Consider the following 25,200-nt stretch of genomic DNA (forward strand, 5'->3'; position numbering starts at 1 on the left):
CCCCCCCCCACTGCATTAATAGAGTTAAAATATTCTATTAATTATCCCTGGATACATAAGTAACTTCTCATATAGGAGAATGACCATGTTGCTAACAGTGTTGTCATAGTTTTAGCTATCCAAAGACTGAATTAAAATGGTTCTTTTGCATTTCAAAGCATAGTAAGCATCACTATAATCTGCTGTTAATCAAAACCAGCCGTACCAAATGATATTCTGACTGTATACACAGTAAGTCAGCAATATATGAAAAATGGCACTTAAAACTTTTGATTTAAAGGATAATGTCCCAATTTAAGGTAAGATTTAGAGGGTTACTTAAGATACTGGAGAAAATGAGAACCTGAGAGAGGTCTGGTAATATACATATATACAGCATTTGAAATTCCAGAGTAGCCTGTTGCATATATTAATATATCTGATGTTTGAGCTCAGTCTGTGATTGTCACCTGAAGTTGGAGTCTGCTTCAAAACTTTGTCATTTTTTTTAATGTAAAGGTACAATGTTTTCTATTTTTGCACAGAGCAATTTGATATACTGTTTTAAATTGATTAATTTCTATATATCTATTTGTGTCTTGTCATAAACTTTAATATCCTGAATTTTTGTTCACGTTCATAACATGTCTTTAAACAGTTTTTTTTTTTAGGTTTTTTTTTTTTTTTTTTTTTGTTTTGTGTGTGTGTGTGTGTGTGGAGGGAATGTTCAATAGAGAAAAATGGTCCATTTGATGCCTGAAATCCATGGCAATTTCAAAGAGGCCTCAGGGATTCTGCAGTCTTTTTGTGCCCTGATTCTCTTTAAAAACATTGGTGTAAGTGGAAATTAAAATAAGAAGTAAATTTTCAAACTGACAGTTTCTGAGTCTCCGCAGGAACCAAAGGTTTATGTTTTCAGAATGGTTTTCAGAAACTTAAACTCCCCTTTCACCCTGACACAGTCAATGTCTTATCAAAGCCTACCCTCATGGTTGTTTTACTCAGTGTGGCTCATAGTAATGGTTACTTATCCTAGATTTCTGTTGAAGTTTCTGGACAGAGAGAGCAGTTGAAAGGATACAAGGAAGACTCCTGCCAGCTTCTCTCCACCAAAAGGAAATCCAAAGAATAGTCAGAGTCCTTAAGTTTCTAAAGCTGCTTTTCTAAATGCCCTGCTCAGTTTTTAGGCTTTTAGTCACGTAGAGTCTGACATCACCCGAGATTTCCGGAATTACCTCAAATGCTAATACCCATTGATTTCAATACCTATTCAGGCTTCAAGTGTATCTACTCAAGTAGATACCATTCAACCTGTCCTATGTGCTCTTAAAGTTCTCTTTCAAAGTGCCTTTGAAAACTTTCTCCAAGCCTGAGCTCTAGGTAGTAGCCTGGCTGCTTCTGGCTGCTTTCGCTATGCAGGAATGTGCTGTATGGGACCAAAGAGTTGGCAGAAGACCCTGCATGGTGTAAACAGGAGCACTGTGGAAGGGAGGATCAAGGAGACATGTTGTTTGCAAGAGTATGATCCAAATGAAGCAGCCCAGTTTCTTCCCTCTTTCCCTTGTCCTACATGTCTGGCACTTACCCAGTTAAGGGAATTTGGTTGCCAAAGGAAGATCTTTATCTTTAACAGTGTTTTCAGTGACATCTCACTAAGAACAAGCCTCTTATTATTACATGTTCCCACGTGAGACGTTGAGTGTCTCAGCTCCTAGTAACTTCAGTGCAAGTTGTGAGGACCTACTCTAAGCCACTTCAGTTAGGAGCTGAGATATTCCCAGAAGATGATTTGTTAAAAGCTAAATCACTACAGAAATGGTTATTCTTCGCCACTCACCACAGGAGTCCAGATATCTTATGGCTCCCTCAGCTGTATGAAGCTGGATGTACATTGCTGCAAGCAGTACTTAGGCCCATTTCCTTTTCCCAGAACACTTTATCTCTAAAACACTGCATACATTTGCATTCTTTCCTAGAAAAATACAATATTTAATTGCAGTGCTTGATGAGCTTGATCCCTTACTGTCTCAATAAAATATACAAATATGGAGTTATTTCAATAAAAACCACCTCCATACAAAAATGGTAGGATAAATGCAATCAACTTACATTTGCTTCTTTTTTTTCTTTTTTAGGAAGGCATTACACGCACTCAGAAAAATGCCGAGTACAATCATGACTTTATAGAAGGGTTGGGTTTCCAAGATCCTTTGATGATGCATAAATTACTCTTTGCACTGCCACTTCTCTATCACGATTCAGTGATCGTGTCAAGCATAATTACAACTTTCTTTTCAGAACAGGAGTTGATAGCTGAGCATTCCTCATGAAATAATTCAATGTTAAAAGTATAATTTTTTATTCATCTCCTGCTCTCTATAAAGTGCAGTGGCAGAGATATTGATCTTCTGTGCTCATGCCCTATGACTAGGGGTCATAATTCATCTTAGGTGAAGCCCTCTGAATTATGGTGCTTTTTCCCCTTCCTCTAGGCAGTAGAGATTAACTCTGTGCTGCAGGGACATCCCTGCTGAACAAGTATTACAAGCACAAGGTTGTATATTATTTTTTTTCTAGTTTGTATTCTTTTCTGTTTCCTCTTTTTCTGATATAATTTCTGCTGCTAGAAACTGTATGAAACCAGTATTGTCTCTGAATTGAAGGAAATGAAATGAAGGTCCTTTTTTGGCATGTTTTTACGTATACAACAGACTGGTGTGAATTAGCTCTAGGCTAAACTCTAACCTCCTTTTTCAGGCAAAACTCTCAGTTGTCCAATGGTAATAGTATTGTAGTTTTATGTTTACTTTATGAGATCATCTGTGCCACACCTGTCAGGAGAAAAAAAAAGCTATATAAAGATTTATATATATATGTGTGTATGTGTGTGTATGTATATATCAAGAATGTAGTTAGACACTGGACAGAATATCTAATATGTTCCTCACTGCTGGAAATGTTCCATATTTCTGGGAAGCTTCCAGTACTAACCATTGAATATAACAACACATGTAAGTTTGCCAGTTATCTTACTGTACAAAAATTTAAGATGATAAAAATAAATTCTTTTTGAAGATCAGAAGAGGCCAGTGGAATTCCTCTTGCGTGAAGCAGCTATTGCAATTATATCCTCCATTCTTCCATATTTGTCTTACTTCCCTTATTCTTTTCTTCTCCTGAAGAACTTATTGCTGAAGGCAATGTGTCTACTGGCTCCTTTCCCTCTTGTCATTCATGACAGTACTTTCAAACTCCATTAGTAATTTTTCAGAGCAACACGTGAACTTTTCATTGAGTGAAGGTCAAAACTGACTTGGAGAACAGATGGGGTGTGGAAAGATGAACCTTTGCCACCCACTGAGCGTTAACACCTGCTTATTTCTTACATCTGCCTGCTGCAGCTTAGATCCTCATGAAAATTTTACCCAAGTGATTTTGGACTTGCAGTTGGATTGGGTGCAAATGGCGTTTGTGAAAGTGGTTTTGTTTTTACCTTCTTAGTCACGCTGTGCGTTCTTTGGAGGTGGCGATTAACTTCATGTGCTTGGAACCTAACAGAGGGACCGTGATTGTGTTGAAACGCTATTGCAGTAAAAAGAGCAATGGTTCAAAAACATCAGGAGATTTAGGATTTCTGCTGGTTTTGTACGGTGGGGTGCCCACTTCCTCTCTGAGCCCAGTTACACACAGCATAGTGTTCTTTGGAGGTTCCAGAGAAGATGGCATAGAATAGTTTGTCTTCATCCAACCAACTCCAAGCGAAGGCGTTTCAGCCACATAATCAGTGAGGAAACTAATGACCCTTTCTGATCTGTTCATTCCTTTGTCTTCTGTTGGTGGTCAGATATCCGTCTTGTTGTTTTTCAACAGTAGCACTCAGTAAGCTTCTTTCTCAGAAGTGATCTTTAAATGAGGAATTATACCTGTGTTTTACAATACTCGTTACTAGATTAGTGTACTTGTATTTAGAGTAGCTGCCAACTGTATTTCAACATGAAAATTAGACAGTAATTCATTAAACTACTCCAGATCTGGAAAGAGAAAAATGGTATTATGTAGCATGGAAACAAGCAGTGAATGAAAAGGTGGTTTGTTTGTACCAGCTGAAACTTAGCAGAATGCACAGTATATTTATTCCTGTTACTATATGTTATTATGTGCTCAAAACTAGATGTGTGTATGCATATTTTTTAAGTTTATAAAATATAGGCTATTGTCCTGGTACAAGAACTACTGATGTGCTAACCTCCTTTAGCTTACGTCATTAAGAGTAATACTACATTATGAATATAGTTCCTAAATAAACAAGAAAAATGACGTGTTTGCACTATTTTTTAAATGAAATTCTCAAACTAAGACTATTCTTGGCATCCTTGTTGAAATTCACAGTGTTGTACATCAGGAAAAAACTTGCCTGTTGTCTGGAAAAGAATATTTTTTATTCCATAGGTATCCTAAACGATTTTAAATACCTGGCTCAGAGCGTACAAAGCCAGCAAGGTCAGATATTAATGAGGCATTTCCAACTTTACTTCAAGTTATGTGAAGTTACGAATCTTCAAGAGCATTATTAATATTACTTTCTGGTTTGTTTTTTTTTCTGCAGGTTGAGAAACAGCAATTATAAAAACATGCATCGAAGGCACACAACCCTTCGGGAGAAGGGCCGGAGGCAGGCCATCCGGGGCCCAGCCTACATGTTCAATGAGAAAGGCACCAGTCTGACTGCAGAAGAGGAACGCTTTCTTGATTCTGCAGAATATGGCAACATTCCTGTTGTGCGAAAAATGCTGGAGGAGTCCAAAACCTTGAACTTTAATTGTGTTGATTATATGGGACAAAATGCCCTACAGTTAGCTGTAGGGAATGAGCATTTGGAAGTGACGGAGCTCCTTCTCAAAAAGGAGAATCTAGCTCGAGTTGGGGATGCGCTTTTGTTAGCCATCAGTAAAGGATACGTGCGCATAGTGGAAGCAATATTGAACCATCCTGCCTTTGCGCAAGGGCAGCGTCTCACACTCAGTCCCCTTGAGCAGGAACTGAGAGATGACGATTTTTATGCCTACGATGAAGATGGAACTAGGTTTTCCCATGACATTACCCCTATCATACTTGCTGCCCACTGCCAGGAGTATGAAATTGTTCACATCTTACTTCTAAAAGGTGCACGGATTGAAAGGCCACATGACTATTTTTGCAAGTGCAATGAATGTATTGAGAAGCAGAGGAAAGACTCATTTAGTCACTCTCGATCAAGAATGAATGCCTACAAAGGATTAGCCAGTGCTGCTTACTTGTCTCTTTCCAGCGAAGACCCTGTCCTTACAGCTTTAGAATTAAGCAATGAACTGGCCAGACTAGCCAACATTGAAACTGAATTTAAGGTAACTTACTTCCATGGCATTTTCTGTGGGTCAAATGTGTTCAGTGTACTGTATATTTCCCACGTTTGATCAAGTCTTGGCTTGCAGTCTTGGGGGGAGGAAACAGAAAGTGTAGAATCTGTCTATATGTGTTCACAATACGCAGATCCAGATCACTACGTGTTCTGCAGATAACAAGTATTTGGAACTGAATATTGCATATTGTACCAGTGCTGCCCTTACTGGAAATTTTTATATTGTATGCTATAATTGCTTAGCATCTTTAGTTTGAAGCAGGAATAAAACTTAAATTATTTTATTCCAAAAATGAAGACTCAGTTCCTGTAAGAAAGGTAAGTCTTTTTAATTGACCAGTATATTTTTAGAGGCAGAGCTCTAGAATTTGGTGTAATTGTTTAAGAATCCAGAACATCTCGTACTGTTCCAACGATAAAAGGTATAAATTAAGCACTTTTGGTTTTTGGCAAAGTAATTAAAATTGCATTTCATATTAATGGTTGAGTACTGCATCTCTGTATGATGAATTTCATTAAAAAGGAGGGGGGGATTTATAAAGAAATTGTTATGAAGTCAATTATCATGCCAAACAAGAGTGGAACTTGCAGAACTCTCTGACAAGTTATTCAATATTTGCATTATCATAATGAGTTTGTAAATGTCCAATGTCATTTACATTATTTCTCGAAGTCATTTACATGGCATAAATAGCATTGTCTCCCTTTATACAATAAATTAGTCATGAGAAAACTCATTTTCAGTGGCTCAGTCATCAACTTTAAGCTGTTTTCTGACTTGTAACTATTGTGCAGCTACAATCACGATCAATGACACTGGGGTAATAAGGCATATATTGTGAGTAAACTGGGGTAGAATGCCAGCCAGAAATCCATTATTTTTAAATTAGAAAACTATTCAAGTGTTCAAGCATCCATTTCATGTCTTACAGCTATATACTTGCTAATCTAAAACTGACAAGAAGCATGTTCTCAAGCTGTTACCTTTGAAACAGTGTAGTAAGTCTATAACAAGGGGAAAAATACCCAAACCATGGACATTTTAGGCAATAAAATTAGGGCAAAATCTTACAAACTCTTTTTTTCCCCGCTTATGAATCGGAATTGGAAGGACACAACAATTTAAAAGGGAGCTCTTGTCTGCATGACATTCAGTCCTAGAAGAAGCAGTCTCATTGAGTTTTCTGAGACAACTGCTTAAGTGAGGGTTACTTTGTGTAAGCACTTTGGTTATTTTGGTGTGAAAGCACTGTGCGTTCACTCAAGAGTTAACGGCATTATTATCTCATTAACGTTCCATCTTCTTCTCAGTAGAAGACTATCTCCTTGTGCTGAGCATGAGCAGCCTCAGTATTGCCTGCCTGTCAGCTCCGATAAGAGTCTTGTTGAAGAAATGCAAATCTACCAGAATCCCTCCTTTTGTTCACAGAGCTGCCAGCATGGTCTAGACTGGCACTGGCAGGTACATGAATCCTCCAGGAGCAAACGAGATGGAGTGTTGAATAGTCTCAGGATGGTTAGCCTACAGCTCCCCAGGCTGACAAATGGGTGTGAATAAATCAAGACAGGAAAATCACTAGAAAACGTTTGCCAGTTTATTGTATTTTCAGGAGTGTTTTCCAATTTTGCTGCCCAGTGAGAAGGTTCTGTGCAAAACACACCTATGTATATTAGTGAGGTATCTCTGAAGTTAAACTCACCCAGTAGTTTACTTCACATTTTTAATATTCTTTTAATGTATTGTCATTTCTAGAAATGAGGAATATCTCAAGATTATAATGTACTTTGCTGTAGATAAATGAAATGTATGTATGTATTCAGAAATATTTATTCTTATTAACATAATCAATGTGGCACAGAATACAGCAGAGGCTTTTTTCACAGAACATGACATTTTGAGAATTCATTTCTAGAAAAAAATGCATTTGCTGAAGATGTATTCAAGAAGTCTATGAATTATGCAAAATTTATGAAATCAGCCAAGTTCCAGAGGTCTTCTTTTGTATGCATCTTAAAATAATATTTTCAACAACTTTATACTTTCTATTGCTGAAATTCTGTAGTTACCGTCAGTGCTCAACAACTATATAAAATTATTGCTTGGAATTATTTTGAATTAGGTAATTATGCGCAGTCTTAACAATATAGTTTTCAAGAGGAACAAAAAGTCCTTGAAACTGAAGGACACAAGTAAGATTTTAATAACGTAGGTGAAGAAATAGTAATTAAGGGGTAATTAATAGTAATTAAATAAAAGATAACCTACCTTTGAAGAAACTCTTAGCATGAGATAATTAAAATGTGAATGCAGTGCCTCTCACCTGCTGCTTGCTGCCCTCAGTCTCTAATGCACCATTCATGAGGTATTCAAGGAGTATTATCGAGGTGAAAATGGAAGTCTGGACCTACGCTAGATCTCACTGCTGACCTTTGGCAGCAATTCTGCTGACTGATCAATAGGTCTTTAATACCAAGAGTAGATGTTCTGGTTGTCAATCTGGGTGGATATACTACCTTACTGAACTCCTTTCTTGATGTGTTGATTTTGGCTCAGAAGGAAGATCAAGGCAGTCATCTATGATGTAGCTTCCCCCATGCTGAAAAGAGCAGTAACAGTGGAGTCTCAGAGCTCAAAGAAAGATGGAAACTGACAGAGCCGATCAATGCCAACAGTTTCATTGGAGCAGATCGACCATTGGGTTAAATCAGTGCTTTTTCACTGAAGCTGAGATGAAACTGCAGAAGATAAGGATCTGTCCAGCTATCAAGAATAAATGCATACTTTGAATAAGCTATTATTTCAAGCAAATGTCACTTTTGCAAAGCTTATTTATAAGGGAAAAAAAGAAAGATGTGAAATAATGTTATGTTTATATAAGAAAACATGTTGCTTTGACAGACATAGTCCACGAGTCTAAAAATATATAATTCAACCAGAATATCATCCTCTCCCAAAATAAGATTAAAACTTATCATACTGGCTCTTTCTGCTGAGAATACTAGCAGTTTGAGTGCATTAAATAACCTGGCAGTTAGCCTAAAAATGAGGCAGGCAGGAAAGTCACCCAATGTGGATTCTTGAAATTTCAGAATACCCCCCAATATTTCTCTGTGTTGCATATATCTCATATTGTGCTAAGATATTTTACAGCTTCTAAGTAGATGTGAGTGTTAAACACAGCTGGCTATAAAAGGAGGTGTTAAGCATTTGAAGCTAGCAGGGAAGGCTGTGCTTTTACTCAAACTGAAATATTTACGTACATTCCCATTTCTTTCAAAGTTGGCAGACCTTGGGCGTGAGTCATGAAGCAAATAATCCTTCTGTCTTCAATCAGGGAATTCTGTTTGTTTTGCTCACGCAAGTAAGCTTCCAGTGTGAACCACATAGGCAGGATTTGTCCACACAAATAAGTCATTGCCTGTGAATCCAGCTGGTAAGGGCTGCTCTCCTCTTCAGCCCAAAGAAATCAATCTTCCTCATGTCACCTTGGCATGAAGCTGGATGCAGATGTCTTCACAGATATAGGCTCTTCACAGCCAGGTGACTCTTTTCTAAGACTGAGATACTAGTAGCATAGTCAATAGAATCATTTTTCACGTGTCCACTGGTCTTTTTTAGGAGATAATCTTTCTAGCAAACAGTCTGCAGAAATGCTTGCACCTTGCAACTTAACGGCAGCATCAGACTTAATACGACACTTCACATCCTGCAAACTGAAACAAAGCAGTAGCTCTGTTTGCTCTTTTTTTAAAGCTGCGACTGAGCACTCCTGTTTCTGGTGAGATCCCAACCCACATCCAGGTCTGTTTTGCAGCCTGGCATGGTCCAAAACACACAACATGCTTTAAGATCAGTAAATGTCCTTGTGGTGAAGACAATCAGCCAATTCATTCCATTTAGCAATCCGGACAAATTAAATTACAGAATTGCAAAGGAGGCTGTGAAAAGATCTCACGAATCATACGTGGAAAATAAGTTCTCAGCTCCTGTTGACTAAAATCTTGCTGAAGGTGTGATCAAAACCACCACCTGGAAGACATATGGTGTGTGCTCGTTGTTTATCAATCCTACCAACACTCTCTGTTCATTTACTATAGCACATGTTTTGTTTCTAACTGCTATTTCTCTTGCTGTTGCTCTTTGATCTACTGTAGTGTTTTCTCTAAAAGATGTCAAGGTCCAAAAGTGACCTTATCCTGTCTGTGTGTGTATGTGGCACGTCCAGGCTCAGCTGGCTGATGGGCAGCGGCTGGCTGCTGCCCTATTTACGGGGAGCAGTGGCTTGTGTGGCAGCAAGTCAACTGTGTAGCTGCCTACAGAGATATGCCTGCTAGGAACTGCTTGTCATTTCAGTGGGGCTGCAGTAATGTGAGACAGCTGAGACTCAAAGCCCTAAACCCTCAGGGAACCAAAAAGAATGGCAAAACAGCCCAGGAGACTTAATGGCATGTATCAGTTAGGGATGATCTGGCATTCCTGCAATGAAACTTTTGCTCCTGTAAGTCAGTACCACTTTTTTTTTCCACTTAAATCGTTAATAGAATGTGCTTGACCTAAACATTTGAAGAAAAATAACTTTGTAAAATTACTATGTATTTCTTGCTTTATCTCTGCAAATGTGGAATTTGGACTGGACCCTACGCTGAGGACATCACAGTACTTCTGTTGCAAGGTAATACACACTGGTGTATCTGGTTATATCTTGCTGAGAAGCTGCAGTTCCGTCCAAACAGAAGAATCTCTTTGGCATTTTTGCTCTCAGGACTGCCTGGAGGCATTCCCTAGGATTCATCTCCCATGAAAATAAAGACGCTGTTGTGGGAATCTTCCTAATTAACTTCACGAACACTCTTATAAATCAACCACTTCTTTTGTACTCTGACCAACTCTTCCTTGAGTGATCCTTTTATCCCTCCATAATCTCTTGTTTCGATATTCTCGCTGGCATGCATCTTACTTCTGACACCTTTTATTAGTGGTATTTATTATTCCAGCAAGATGCTTACAGATGCTTTAGTGTTTTTATCTGGTCTTCAGATTTTTGTTTAATTTTCAAGCATTTTTGTTCTTTTTCTTTCTTTTTCTTTTTTTTTTCATCCAGACAGGACTTGTTTTTTTAAAAAGACAAATTTCCACTTATGCAGCCTCGTTATCTTTGCTGTTTCAACTTGCATGGTTTTAGGAAGAGAAGACAGAGAGAACTTCTAAAGTCTCCATTACAGGGAGTATACTCACTCCCTTTTACTACTGCTTTTATTTTTTCCTTCACCAATATCATTAGTCTTACCCAGTTCATATTCTGAAAATTAAGCACCACCATCATAAAATCTTTCAAATATATTAATGGTCACTATTTCCAAGTGATGTCTTCTTTGCACCACATCTGTGCACAGCTGCAAAGGAACTGCTGTTTCTCCTCCTGTGAGTTCTCTGACAACTGCTCCAAAAAGTGCTGCTTGGGAGTGAAAACCACTTCTCATTGCATCCCTTTCCTCTGCTGTCTCTTGTGTCTTGTTGCTAAATTCCCAGCTGAGAGAGCAGGACAGGAGTTTATTCAGCTTAATCCCAAATTAATGCTCGATGACCCTGCCCTTTGATGTGGTTGTGCCAATACATCCCTTTCTGATGCTTCTTTCTCTGTAATGTGGGTTGTAATTAGCTCATCTTCTGTTTCTCCTGTTGGCTCCTCTAAGGGAAATCCTTGCTGCCTTTCAGGCCATCTTGGTATGCAGCATCAAAAGGATGAATTCATGTTGTGATTTTTTTTACCCAAATAAGTACAACCCTTGCAAATTAAGATAAAAACTATACAATGCTAAATGCATCTCTACCTCCAATGTACAGGCAGAAGAGTTGTACAGTTCTGTAGATTTGATGGAGGCTGCTATTTCTAAAGGTACCTTACAACCTTTTTTTTTTTTTTTTTCAAATTTTGGGGGGATATGAACATTTCCAGGTCAGTCCCATTATTTGCTCTTAGAGATGGAGTCAGGGATGCAGTTTGGTATTTTTTAAATTAAGAAAAGAACAGTCTTCCTTTTTCTTTTCACTCTCACTTAAAAACCATTTATCCATACTGCCTTGAAAACGTGCACTTAAAAGATATGGCTCCTTTTTAAAATTCTCTCCAGTTTGCAAATACATGAGCAGGTACAACCAATTACCCAGCTCACGATACAGGAAGGAATCAAGCAGGAACACAAGCTCCTACTATTAAAATTTTAATTTATTGGATGAAAATCGATATTAAAATAAGTGAGCAAATAAGGTGTGATAGTGGAAATAGCCTGGGAGAAGGAAAACACATTTAAGCCTCATAGTGAAATTTGTGTTTTGCTCACAGAGTGGGACGCTGCATGTGAGGAACTCATTCTCTGCGCTGTTCTTTTTCAACGACAAATCCATAGATATTAGATTGTACATCGGATTTTTCTTGAGAGCTAAACTAATTAGCCAGATTTTGTATTGGTTTGTAGCCAGGAACTATTGCAAATGTATAAATGTACACAGAGAATCCTTCTGACCTTTTTTTTTTTTTTTTAAAGACTTTTCTATGAATCCATTTATATTTTTATAACTTAAGACATATGCTCATATTTTGGGAGCTGATCTTGTGAGCGCTTTCTCTATGCCTGTTCTGTGATTAAATCATTTTCTTCCTGGCACATTGCCCAAGAAAAATGCTTTTAAAATGTTGCATGAGAAGAAAACCTCCAAAGATTTTCAAAGTGGGTTTGGCCAATGCCAAAGCTGTGATGCCTGGAGCCATCTTGAAAAAATTTTTCTGTATCTGTGAACATGAAGGTATGTCAGCATCTGTCTGCGTCTATTCACTGTAAAGCAGAGTAGTAGATGCTGTAATTCACAGTGAAGGATGTAACTCAGCCATCTACAACCCACATCTGCACCTGGAAAAAATAAGACCATTATTCATAAAAGCTGTAACTCTAGTGACAGTACTACTTGCTGTGCAGTTGCAGAAAATTGGATCCTGGTCACTGCTTACGAGGTCATTATCCTACTTTTTGGGTGATTGAGTGACATTATTGCTAAATCTGCTAGCTGATGTTCATGAAAAAGAAAGAGAAATCTTTAAAAGTCAACGGAATACTTTCTGCAGGAAAATGTTCTGATCGCTGTCCCAGAGGAACGAGCCCTTGAGTATACTGAAAGAGTGGATGGGAGAAAAGAGTCAACGGGTCTAATCAGAGGTGTGTCAATGTCAGAAACCTGAGTATTTTCATTTTTTCCCCTTGAAAAAAACCTGTTTGGAGGAGATGTCTAGTCCTATGCTAATTTTACTGAGCCAGTATTTTCAGGAAAAACATTTGAGTGCAAAATACCTTATGTAGCGTAGTTTTGTGTGTTTTAGTATATTCAGAAGAAAGGGCTTTAGAGTTGGGTAAGCTCTTTTTCATTCTTATAAAACTAAAATTTTTGGTAATAAATACAAGTGTCTCTTACCTTTGATACAGACCATCCCTGAAATTTGTAGTCAGTGTAAAGCATAATAGATCTTGTAATGGGTTAATGAGGAATGTGAGGTGTTTTGGCAGCAGGCAACAAATAATTTAGAAATAATTTCAAAATTTAATTACATATAAGAACTTCAGCTTTCCTAAACTTTATTAATTTCATATTTTGTAACAGCTTTATTGTGAGAGAAAAACTGCAGTACTCAGTAAAATCATGGCTCGTTTGACCATCACATCCTCTTGAGATTTGTTGAAACCATGATTTCATCCCCACTCTTAAAAGAACTATGTGAAGTGAAACCAGTGGGACTGATCTGAGCCTGAGCACTGCTTATAGGTTCCTCTCTTGGTATAAATAAGAAATAATCTGTTGCATTTCAAATAAAAGGATCCATCTGAAATCTTATCCATCAGCTGTTGTTTTGGTCAGTAGGATTCATGCTCTGCCACAAACTTTACCCATGGCCTAGACTATCCTGCAGCAATTTATCTTTGTCTCTCCAGTCCTGGCTGCTGCGGGACTCTCATTTGTGCCTCAGCTGTGTCCCTGCTGCCTCCATAGAGGAGCAGCTCGAGTTGTCTGCCAGGTTTGCTGCCAGCTGTTAGTAGCACTGTGATAAATAGGGGGAATAATTTGGCCGATTGCCTGAGTTTAGTTAACAGTGACAGAGTGTTTTCCTTTCTTATCCACTGAGCGTGTAAGGCAAAATGAGTCCTGGTGTTCCAACCCAGTGCATCTATCGGTGGAAGCACAGACAGGGCTCCTGCCACCTGTAGCTGGCTGCAGCTAAAGGAGAGGAGAGACGTGTTGGTCCTTCTCCTGCCAGCCACTGGGTCCTCCTGTAACAAGTGCAGAGTTGGTGTGACTTTGAGCATGCCCTTACTAGCAATCATTTTAGAGAGAGTTTTTTTCAGAACACTTACTGACCTAAAATTACATGGTAATACAATTTCCCGCTCTCCTCCCCTCGGCGCTAAATGGTACCAAGAGGGAACACTCTAGAGCACCAACGATGAAGACATTTTTCAGAAAGATGAAATCAAATTACTGGTGAAGCAAACAGATGGAAAACGATGCTATCACTATTGCACTATTGGAGTAACACAACATTGGTAAGCTTTGTGTTTAATTAGAAACATCAAATGCCCAAGCTTTCAGCTAATACCAGCACCAGTTTTTAGGGAATATTTAGGAGCCAAGCAATTTGTTATGAGCAAGATAACCGGTTTCCAAAGACTGCTGCTTATTATTCACGTTGGGCAAGGATATCTACTGCAACTACAAATGAGCATAATTAGGACTATAGCTCTGAATGGAATAATAATATTAGATCAGCAGATGGGAGAATAAAGTCAGGTACATTTATCCAAGGCACTGTAGGGAATTCATATCGTATTAATGAATGTAAACGAAGTAATGCATTCTGAGGATTTCAAGTCCAACATCAAAGTGGATGCAGATGGGAAGTGATTTAGTTTATCACTCATTGTGTTGGTAATTGTTGTTATTGTAGATAATTATAATGAACCCATCCCCACTGCATCTAAGCAGACTATCCACTAGATTGTGGATAAACAGGAATGGTATACAAATAATTTTATATTAGCACAAACTGGTGATAGGTATTTTAGTGTCTATTGTTTTTGGCATTTACATGATCAAAACTGCCAATTGCCTGGAATATAATTTGTTGCAGAGAATTTTACACCAGTGTAGCGTGAAAATTACTCATTGCCAAGTGTGTCATTTCATGAGAATTAGCAGAGCATTATCTTGAAATGTGTACTTTGTATTTTAAAAAGAGAAGCTGTTGATGACAGGGCACAGGGAAACAGACCCTCTCCTTTGCTAATATGAGTATTACCTGCACTTTGAATGCCACAGCATTTGCTTAATACCTCCGTACAGCCTGTCCTGTTTATGTGACATCCAGGGACTCCATAGTTTATCTTCTGGAAACAGGTGTTTCAGCATAAGCATTCAAATGAGTTTGAGAAAATCTGCAGGAAGGTAAAAAACCACCTTTTAATTAGTTGAGCAATTAAAAGCATGTGGCTTACTTGTCATGTGGGTTTGAAAACCAGCTGAGGTTATATGAAAGAGAAGGATATCAAGCATTAAATGCCATATTATGCTGAAAAGCTTCAATGCCAGCCTTGAGATTTTAAATACTCTAATTTAAAAAAAAAATATATTGCCAACCAACATCATTTCTGCTCTAAGTACATTTGAATATCTTCAGAGACATGGAATGAGACATTTGTTCTCCACTGAATAACACTGATTTTTTCTGTGCTCGTGTGCACTATAGAGGTGCCCAATGACAGTGCTTGTCAGAAAGAGGGTGACATTGTGGGAAAGGAGTGCAGGAGCTGGAGGTGTTTTACAGGCAACGTCTTTGATGCCTATTCAAAAAGATAATGCCTCATTTGGGGTGGAAACTTCCAATAAGTCAAGAGATCCATTCATTTCAGAGTTCATATGTACATGAAACTTACTTTAAATTTGAACTAGAAAAAAAATCAAAGTGTTTTAAAAAAATGAAGAAGGGACTTGTTTTAAAATCTTTTAACCTAGGAAATCTGAAGTTTTGGATAAAGACTTGGGAGTTGCCTTCAGTCTCAAAACATGGCTATTTCCTAAGATTATGTGAATAGATTCGTGTAGTTGCTTCCTCACAGAAGACATTTTGCCATGATAAAAGGTAAAAAAAAAATAAGTTTTAAAAACTGCATAAGAACAGGCTTTTAAGAAAATATAAAAATGAAATGTTTTGCATGTTCCAATGTGTTTATTGGTGGAAAGAGTATGCAGAACCGATCTGTTGTTTTTTATCCTACAGAAGCTGTGTTTACCACTAAAACAATTTCCCCAAATCCATTGCTGGTAGGCACATAACAGACAGAGAGAAAAAACAGTAGAAATAAGATGGGGACGTTTCTTCTGCTTTTGACTGCTCCCACTTAAAAATTTTTGGAATTTTCAGTGATAAACCAATTTACTGGATCTTTTTCTTGTGTTTATCGCTTTAAATAATAAGCTTTACTCTCCATTCAGTATTATGAACTGATAATGGATATAAATTATAGCGCACAATGAGGTTTTCACTGAGGAAAAAAAAAAAGAAAGAAAGAAACAGCCTTCTGTTCGACATAATAAATGTTTGATTACATCTGCTCTACCATTAATGATATATTATTGCAGAAGGTTACTCATACCACCAGACCTGTGAAGGATGCGAGAAAAGCAGAGTTATGAATTTTAAGAGATTTCCTAACCCCACTGTGGAAACCCTTCACACCACCTTAGCTAACTTCCTTAACGTGTCGGTGCATCTGCTGGGGAGCAACTCCAAGGTGAATTGCAGAGTTGGTGGGTTGGCTTCATACAGCTCCACCCCCTCCTTGAAGAGAGACGTTCCCTCAGAGATCAGCCTCTGCAGTGCATATGAAGAGATGAATTGCAGCCAAAAAGCCTGACCTACAGAGGAGGAAAGAGGTACAGAAAAACCATACCTACAATAAATCATTTAGTGCAGCTGCCAATGAAATTCCTGCAGTGATGCAAGGGATGATATTTTCATGGCTTATTGGAAGCCACGCAATTTTTGGTCCTCGCTCAGAGCATACTGTTGTTTTCTGGACTTCCCTGGCCAAAAATAACATGAACACAGCACTGTTTGATTTGCCCTTGTGCTCTTTCATTGCACACATCCCTTGTTGCCTCCTGACACTCCCTTGCAGGACTTAACAGCAACTGTAGCCTCGAGGCACTGCTCCTCTGCGGCTCCCCACTGCAGCCCAGCACTGCCCACCACTGCCATGGCACAGGCAGGTGCCATGCTTATCTTGGCTCCATTTAGATAGGGCCAAATTGTTTGGAAATCAACACAGACACATTTTTGAATTGTCAAACTTACATTTGAACAGCTTGCTTATTATATTATGCTCTTTGGGGTGAAGAAGTCAAGGTCTAGTTCTCTGCAAAATGAACAAGTGGCATCTGTTGCTACCTCCAGACATCCTTAACAACAAGTACCTGAGGAGTGAAATGCTTTAAATGAGCACTTAGCTTTATTTTCAGATATGCCCACTAGGTGAGATGCAAAGCTCTTAAAAATTGCTGATGTGCTGCCATTTAGAAAACACAAGAGCATAAACCAACTAGATGTTGTGCTGTCTGGAAAACTAACTGTATAGACTTGGCATCATCTCTGCATAAAGGCATTTAGCCTGGGAAGAAAAGAAATGCACTCAGCTGTAGTCAGAGATACCAGCAGTTATGTGCACAGTCTGCAGAGCTCTGGGGAATGGGTTCAGTGCCCATGAGAAGTGACCGTGGTGACAGGAGCAGTGCTAGGACCCTTCTTAGCAGCTCCTCTTGTTTCCTTCCCTTCTACAGACCTTGTGCTTTTTCCTTCTGAAGCATATGGCCGGTCACAGACTGTGTAAATACCCAGGAGGAAATTGGTCCAGCAGCTTCTTAGCTGGCTTTTGCATTTTTCATGTGAAATCTAATTAGTAAATATTTCTAAGCACTCTGACTATTTGACATGATTGTTATTTAAAAACTGTGATTCAAATCTAGCATGTAATGTTATTGGCCCCCTCCCTCCTCTTGCCTTTGTTTCCTTTCTGCACGCGTTGTTATCTAGGGGCATTTTCTGCTGTTTTTTTTTCAGATTTACTTCTGCATTTTATTCTCTTTCTGCTGCTCCTCAAAACGATAATCTAAGCAATGCAATGTTTCTCTCCATGATATATGTGTACGTGTGACGTAAACTAAACAGGGAGAGCCAAGAGCTTCAAGGAGACATCGAGAGCACAGCACATTTACAGCTAGGCAGAAATGCCAGATTTACTGCCAAACACACAGCTCCTGCATTGCTCACAAACGAGAGGTTGGATGTAGCAAGTGTGTGCCATGCAGTTAATCTGTGATTGCACAGAAAGCACACGGATGTTTTCAGGCACCATGATAGACCCAGTCATGGGTGGTGGATGTGCATGGCCAAGAGTTCCAGCTGTCTTGGATTTGTGGGGAAACCCATGCACTGCTGTGGGCCAGGTTTATGGGATAGGCAATATTTGAAGGATAGGGCTTTAAGTATAATAGTATAATAATATAGTAATAGGATACTGTAGCAGAAATGTCAAGTCATGGCTTGAACCAGTGACTGAGCACCTGGTGGGAAGGTGGGGCCAACCCGGGGGAGCTCAGGTGCATGCAATGCACCTGAATGCCTGGAAGGAGTGGAGCCAGGACACACCCCTTCCCAGACCTCATTTAAGGGTTGGCAGTGGAGGAAAGGGTAACTCTCTGAAGATTCTTATGTACCTAAGGCCTTCTAAAGGTAAGCAGCTTCTTTCCTTTGTTTCTCTGCTTACTGCTGTTGTATTTGAGCAAGCCCTCACTTTCTGTAGCCTGGGACCTTGCTGCTCTGTTGTTATTGCTGTGCTTTCTATTGCGTTGCAGATGCACGGCTCAACTATCCAGTCTATTCCCATTTTTCTTACCTGACTTTTATTTGGCAGGCAAATATGTATATTGCTAAGCAACCTTAGGCTGCATTTATTTAATAGAAAAAGGTGATAGGAGAAATCATTCTGATCAGGATATGTAGTTGTAAATTCAAGGGGAAACTCATTTGTGATATTCACTTTCCTGATCAGAAGTCTAGATTAGCTTTAGCAGATGCTAAAGGAACAAGATAGTAGTAACATCTAGGAACCTGGGAATTATCTGCTTGGAAAATCCAGTGATGGGTGTGTTTCTGGCTTTGCTCTTTGTGTGTTTATTTGGAAGTAATTATGAGAGTGACTTTAATTACCACCAAAATAAATAAATAAATGCAAGCTTTAGCACATTGCTTGGAAGCATAGCATCAGTAGGACTTTAACCTTCAGTATTCTTCTGAGCCTGGAAAGGCAGAGTCCTTGGTAATTTTGAGGGAGATGGAGGATGTATACTAAGTGGTTTCATTCTCTTCCTTCTGAACCATTGGCACTACTTCAGTTTGTGGTTAAAAGCTCACCTCCACTGGAGAGTTCAGCACGTCTCAGACCATCTTGCTGCATGTCAGCATTGAGGTCAGATTCCTCTGTTTGCCATCCAAAATCATAGAATCATAGACTATCCTAATTTAGGAGGGACCCATAGGGATCACTGAGTCCAGCTCCTGGAAATACACCTGCAGAGCTGGCATTTAGAGGTCAGCTTCTCTGGATGAAGTTCCTCTCCGATCCTTGACATGATTGAAACCTGGAACAGGTTGCCCAGAGATGTCCAAGGCAAACCTGGACCAGGCTCTGAGCAACCTGATCTGGCTGTGGGTGACTCTGTTCATTGCAGGGGAGTTGGACTAGAGGTCCTTAAATGTCCCTCCCAACTCTGAGGGTTCTATGATGCTTTGAAATGGTTGTTGGATGTTTTATTCATTTTGGGTTTTTTTGTGTTTGTTAACTAATCAAGAGCGATGGCTGCTTTTACTACTTCATGTTTCACATAACTTCACAACTTCTGCTCAGACTGTATCCCTTCAACCTGAACCAACCCTTTTCTGAAGAAATCTGTGTGGTCTGGAACAGATGCAGAGATATCAGAGTTCACCTAGGACATAATCAACAGGTAATAAAGGGGTGCTCAGAGAAATTGCAGTGAATGACAAGTACCATCAGCCTTTTCAGAACAGTAGGATCAGACACTTTTAACTCCACATGCACAACAGTGTCAGGAGAAGCAGGAAATAGCTAATCTTTAATTCTTATGCTCTAGTATTAAAAATGATATTGTAACACTGTTTGCAAAGGGAGAGGCACTGCCATAAGAGAATTGCGAGTGCTGTGTGTGTCCTCATTAGCAAACAGCAGGATTTTTCTATGCTGATCACGGACATCAAGGAAGCCGACACCAAATATAAAGGGTTTTGTAAGAGGAATCTAGTCTGAAGGCACAGCACTCTGAGTGATCCCTGAGGTTTGCCTTATGTGTGAGAAATACCTCCTGAGAGCACTGAGCTGCTCTCCAGTCCAGGTACGTATTGATTGGAACGTATTTTATTTCATGATTTTATTCTTTACACACCCTGCGTCTTGGTCAGATCCTGCTACTTCTTGTGCGCACTTACGATTGAAGTAAAATAATTTTGAACAGAAAAATCTTCTGTAGCGTCTGCAAGCGTACAAAATCAGAAGCAGCACTGAGCTTGCAGGGGTGTGAATAAAGCTGGGTTGCGATGGAGAGTGCCAGCTGGGAGCCGGCCATTTACAGCTGCTTCAGAAGCACTTTTCTAGTTGCTAAGTAAACTCCTTTCCTTGAAGGAAGTAGAAGAAAAATAATGAGAGCTAATACATACTGGTCGTTCAGACAATGTTGAAATAGTGGTGAGAATCACCTAAAATGTGCTGGCTGGGAGATAAGCTTGTGAACTTTGTAAACAGTGTATAAATAGGGAATGGTATTACAGTTTTGCAAAGTTCTCACTCTTGTTTCTTTCAGACCTGCTGGGCTAATTAAGTGTCTCCATTACCTGGGGCGCTTATGCACTTTGTTCCCAGCCTACACCCATTTTCAGATCTGTATTTGCTGTCCTTCACAGCTCCTGCAGTTCCTTCCAGGCTGGCGTTAACTTTTGGGCGTCTATTCTCCCAGTGAACGGTGTTCTCTGTGCTGAAACACATCTTGGCATGGCGAGGATTAAAGCACAGGATTGATTAGAGAGAAGCACTTTGAAAGATTGTGCTGTAAGGATACATTTACATCTCAGACACCAGTTCACACTATGTTTGGTAACATTAACTCCACAAACGCTATCTCTACAAAACACTGCTGGATTTAGATGTAAGTGTACAGCCATTGCCTGCCTGACCTCGAAGACATTTTGTACATGTGTCCTAATTCATCCTTTCTATAGAAGACTTAATGCTCCTGTTTTTTTCTGGGGGCACACTCCTGCTCTACCAGAAATAGATACCTGCTTGTGGTTATGTTACATCCCCTTCTAATGAAGGTTGCAAGCTCTAGCTGATTTTCACTTATGAGCACCACAGTTAAAACATGGTGAATGACTACAGTGCTTGAGAAAGGAAAGAGAAACCCAGCCTTCAGTGTTTGGGGCAGAGAGCAGGATGTAATCCTACAAGTTCCTCCTCACAGAAGGTCTCATCACTCAAATACATTGCAGCTCTGCTCCTCTGCCTGCTCTTGCAAATACCCATCAGGAATGGTATCTTTCACTTTTTGCAAGAATCTCCCTCCCGTCCCAGCCCTGAAGCACTTTTGGACTACATGCAACTGATAATTCTGAGAGCTGCCTTGGAATAAACGTCTTGATTTCCTGAAGACCTCAGGCTGGGGATCCTGAAGCACAGACAGGAGCCACGCTTACATCGCTTCCTTAAGGCATTAATGTGAATTCCAGTTCTAGTGGCTAAGCCTGTGCATGGAACTCCAAGCGCACCCTTAACAGTGGATGCCTTGTCAACAAACACTTAAGCTTTTTAAAAGGCAATGCATCAACATTGTTACCCTGATCTGGGAAAGTGTAGCCTTCAGCCCATGTGACAGCACAGTAACCAAAGTATATGCGTGAGGAGGCATCAGATGGGGCTCAAAAACCATAGCAAAATTATTATACCATCTTCTTAAAGAAAATAGTCATTGTCAAGAGCAACTCAGCTCTGAAGGGCAAAAAAAAAAAAAAAAAAAAACCCCACCACTTCCAGAGAGATTTAATGACCTCTAAGTGTAACACCGTCTTTCAATCAGTGCTGTGCTGTCTAATTAACTAATGTTTGCACAGTGCATTGAGATCATCACTTTACAAGGAAGGCTAATGTGTTGCTATGTTTAAATGTTAGGATTAATAATTTTGAAAATATGATATTACGAAGCCGGGTTACTCTTATCATTTCATCAAAGTCAGGTTTAACTACTTTCTTTTTTGGCTTCTTGCTTAATTAGTTAAGCTGCTGAATTTAATTAACTCATCAAACTTAATTTGGAAAGATCTCTCAAGTCAGTAGGAGCTTATCTTATGCTTATTATTTCTGTTTGTTTCATGAAGTCTTTAATATCACCATTTTGTTAGGTTATTAATGGTAGCATTAATTGTGTTCTAATTTACTTCATTTGCTCAGATGGTGGCATTTTCCTCATTTGAAGTGCCAGCATGTGAAAATCAATCACAATTTAAGGCAGTGAAATTGCTTTCCTAGCCATCTCTCAAGTCAGCTACATACCATCTCCTTTCCTATAAATGTAATTTGGGTTGGCAAGGTGAAATTATTTCATGGAAAATCACATAGAGTTTCTGAGGTCTTACTTCTTGGAGAAATGTTATGATGGAAATTATCCTCTGGGTGCTCTTTTGAGACAGCTTAACCAAGTTGTTTGGTAATACATTTGAAACTAAAACTGATATTACAACTATCTAATTAATTTGAGCACGTCTGGGTGTGATGCTGCAGCTTCATGTGGCAAGCTGCAACTCTTTGATCTTTATTAAAGATTTTATAGTGATAGGTATAGATAGTGAAATTTGATGTGAATTTAAACACATTTGTTTGGATTTCCTTTCACTTTTCTAGAAGATATGCACAGAGAAGAGGCTGTGTGATGGCTTAAATCAAGATTTATTTACAAATTATTTATCTATTCTGCGGAGTGTTTTATTGTGACCTTATAGATCTTTATATCTCCGTATATCCTTATATGCTGCTGATAGAAACTTTGGAAATTATTTGGGAAAGGAGTTCATATATATTTGTAAAAAGATAGTAGGGTTCATATATATTTGTAAAAAGCTAGTTCTGTGCTGACTGAAATCAAATGTTTCCCTGCTATTCCAGCCAGCAAGACTTGCAGATGTATCGTCACTCACAGTTGCTCTCTTGGAGCTGTTTTTGTTGTAGCTTCAGTCTGAGGCATGCTCTCAAATGCACAGTTAAATAGCTTGTGTCTCTCTGTTTTTCCTTAGAATGACTATAGGAAGCTATCTATGCAATGCAAGGATTTTGTAGTGGGGGTACTGGACCTGTGCAGAGACACGGAAGAAGTAGAGGCAATTCTGAATGGAGATGTGAACATTCATCTGTGCCCTGAGCACCACCGGCCAAGTCTGAGCAGAATTAAACTGGCGATTAAGTACGAGGTCAAAAAGGTAAGCTATTTGTTTGGGCGGGTGCATCTTCACGTGTAAACTGGATGTCACCTGGAAAACCAGTGAGATAGATTTCAGTGAGACCAAGACTGTTCCTTGAGTCCTAGCGCTTCATGGAAATCTGTTCTATGAATGGAAAATTTGATTCTGGCGAATTCTGGGTCTGGGTGGTCCCGATTAATTGCTCCTTCAATATGCATTGATAGAAACTGGGCTCCTGCAACGGGTTGGGAAGAGCATTCCAAATTTTCAAGCTAACATCTGCTCTCTTTCCCCTTGCACACCCGTCCACCTGCTCCAGTTTTCCTCTTGACTGTGTTACTCTGCTGCCCAGAGAAGGTCTCTTCCTGTTATGAAAGCCATTAATTGAAGAGAATCTTAGAGCTCTTATTTGAAATGAATTGCTTTCATGCAGGAGCACGTGGTTTGGAGCCAAATACAATTTCCTAGGATGCTGTGTGTAGCATCTGAGCCCATGGGTAGTAAGATGCCTTTCCACAAGCTGGGTCAAGTTCAACTGGTGAAGCTGTTGCTTTGGTAACAAGGGACCAGATTTGCTCTGATGTGCTTTCAGAAAATGAACTCAACTGAACGACACTCATGGCTCATCAGCAAGGAGTAGCCCCCAGTCACCCATAGCCTGAGAGTCATTATGAAGCTGGTCAAAACCTCAAGTTCTTTCATTGTATGAAGTTTTCTGTGCCATATTCCTCCTTTATTCTTCTAAACACTCGTGTCATCTTTTAGATATCAAGACTGTTACCAGAGCTGAATTGCTGTTAGTGATTGTGCTACTTTGAGCCCTGCCTTAGATTGTTTCAAAGGAACATTTCCACCATTTCTTGTATTTTATATTAGTGCGCTCATACATTATGAAATAACACTAAGGCATCTGTGATTGGCCAAATACAGTTTGTTGTTTTATTTTATAAATAACTTCATATGCCCAGGAAAGCTGAGGATCCTCTGTTGATCACAACAACTTGTTGCTCACAGATAATAACTGTTAATTACAGAGTATAAACATGAACATAACTCAGTCTCATGTTGACTCTCAGTTTCACACTTCTCTGAATATCCTTTTCAGCAGTGTTTGCCTGTGTGTAAGGTGAGCGTTTAACTGCTAGCTGGGAAGTAAGACAGTTTCATTTGTGGGAGGCAGAGATGCATTTAAATAAATGGCTTTGGTTATTGGCAGTGACTTATGGTAATAGGCTGATATTTATTGCACATGTTCAACAAAGAGATTGTGTTATGCTAGCACAGTAATGATTTCCTTAAGAGGCAATAGATTTTGGGTACGAAATTTCATATCCAGCTGAGAGACATTTAGGGTTATGTATACAAAATCTGTGCTCAAAACCTATTTTCATAGAGAGAAAATTATATAATAAAAAGGGATGAGATGAAGGGGGAGTTGCCATATGTATCTGATAAATCCTTGGACCAGTTCTATAAATTCCAGGTCACATTTGCTAAGTTAATGCAATGAAAAGACTACACCTGTGCCTGCTGCCCCTATTACTAAAACTCACCTACCTTTACCATTGGCATCGACACTCAAATGGTCGGTTCTGCTTTCAGCTCCGCAAGCTCTAAATGAGCCAGAGAAATTAAGATGTTCTTACTTAAACTGGGGAGGAAAGTCCTGAAATATTTCATATTTGCTCCTTCCCATGAACAGCAAAAAGAATCATAGACAAGATACCCTCAAGGACTTCACAACAGACTAGGGGAAAGTAAATGTTCAATATTACAGGCTTTTCTTCAAGCTAATATGAAAACTAAATATTTCCATTCCAAGTTTTAAGAAATAATTGATTTTTCTTTAAATTTAATCTACCATTATCTTCTATATTCACATTTTCTTGCTAGGAGTGTAAATGTCTGCAGTAGGCTTCAGTTGCAGGTTTGCAGGAATGACTTACATTGAAAACTATTTAATATCCATCGTTTTATTGCACAGCTGCTGATGCAATGCCCATTTAATCATAGCGTGTACCCATATGAAGGATTTAGGGATGCAATTAAGGTGACATTTGCAGTTTAAATTATTAGTGCTAATTTTTGTCCTGTCACAACGTCTTAATTAAACAATATCCTTAATTTGGCAGTTGTGCTCCTGAATAAGTGACAGTTGCTGGAGGTACGGACTGCACTTCCCTGCCTGCAGAGCAGTGATTTCAC

The 25,200-nt window shown here is 39.1% G+C and overlaps 1 protein-coding gene and 1 long non-coding RNA gene across 2 annotated transcripts in view; both read left to right on the forward strand.

Moving 5' to 3' along the window:
- The window catches only part of TRPC7 (transient receptor potential cation channel subfamily C member 7), a 69,208-nt gene that overhangs the window by 847 nt on the left and 43,161 nt on the right, over positions 1–25,200 (forward strand). The window contains exons 2-3 of the mRNA XM_021410853.1: positions 4,586–5,363; positions 22,831–23,013. Of these exons, the coding sequence (XP_021266528.1) occupies positions 4,586–5,363; positions 22,831–23,013 (961 nt within the window). The remainder of the gene's footprint in view (positions 1–4,585; positions 5,364–22,830; positions 23,014–25,200) is intronic.
- LOC110405264 lies at positions 18,119–21,556 on the forward strand. Its single transcript, XR_002442774.1, has 3 exons — positions 18,119–18,207; positions 19,382–19,481; positions 20,452–21,556. It is a non-coding gene; the product is annotated as an uncharacterized LOC110405264 (long non-coding RNA).

This window comes from Numida meleagris, chromosome 12 (genome assembly GCF_002078875.1).
Source record: "Numida meleagris isolate 19003 breed g44 Domestic line chromosome 12, NumMel1.0, whole genome shotgun sequence".
Classification (NCBI taxonomy): domain Eukaryota; kingdom Metazoa; phylum Chordata; class Aves; order Galliformes; family Numididae; genus Numida; species Numida meleagris.